The sequence below is a fragment of the Corvus brachyrhynchos genome, unplaced genomic scaffold (genome assembly GCF_000691975.1).
Source record: "Corvus brachyrhynchos isolate BGI_N302 unplaced genomic scaffold, ASM69197v1 scaffold624, whole genome shotgun sequence".
Classification (NCBI taxonomy): domain Eukaryota; kingdom Metazoa; phylum Chordata; class Aves; order Passeriformes; family Corvidae; genus Corvus; species Corvus brachyrhynchos.
In genome coordinates, this window is record NW_008237889.1 from 85,022 (window position 1) to 85,343 (window position 322).

The 322-nt window shown below is 68.9% G+C and overlaps 1 protein-coding gene across 1 annotated transcript in view; it reads right to left on the reverse strand.

The window, feature by feature from the left end:
- The window catches only part of LOC103614572 (vacuolar protein sorting-associated protein 51 homolog), a 4,379-nt gene that overhangs the window by 2,906 nt on the left and 1,151 nt on the right, over positions 1-322 (reverse strand). Inside the window, exons 3-4 of the mRNA XM_017732757.1 lie at positions 207-320; positions 9-114 (exon numbers count right to left, since the gene is read on the reverse strand). Coding sequence (XP_017588246.1) covers positions 9-114; positions 207-320 — 220 coding nt within the window. The remainder of the gene's footprint in view (positions 1-8; positions 115-206; positions 321-322) is intronic.

Here is a 322-nt window from a genome sequence, read left to right on the forward strand (position 1 = left end):
AGGCGCGCGCCCGCCTGGCTCAGGAACTCCTCGCTCAGCTCCTCGGCCGGCTCCTCCAGCTGCAGCAGCATCTCCACGCACTCGGTGAGCTCCTTGGGGTCCAGCGTCTCCTCCCTGGTGGGTGGGAGGGTCCGGGGTTAACCGTGGCACGGCAGAAAACAGGGAATAAGCAATAGAAGTCATCAGCAGGCTCCAGGGTGACGCACCGGAGGCGTGTGCGGAGGCGCTGGGCCAGCTCGGCCATGATGGCGTGGCTCTCGTCCTCGATGGCGCGGAAGGAGGGCAGGTGGCGGTAGTGGCGCAGCACGGCGCGGGCGCGGGC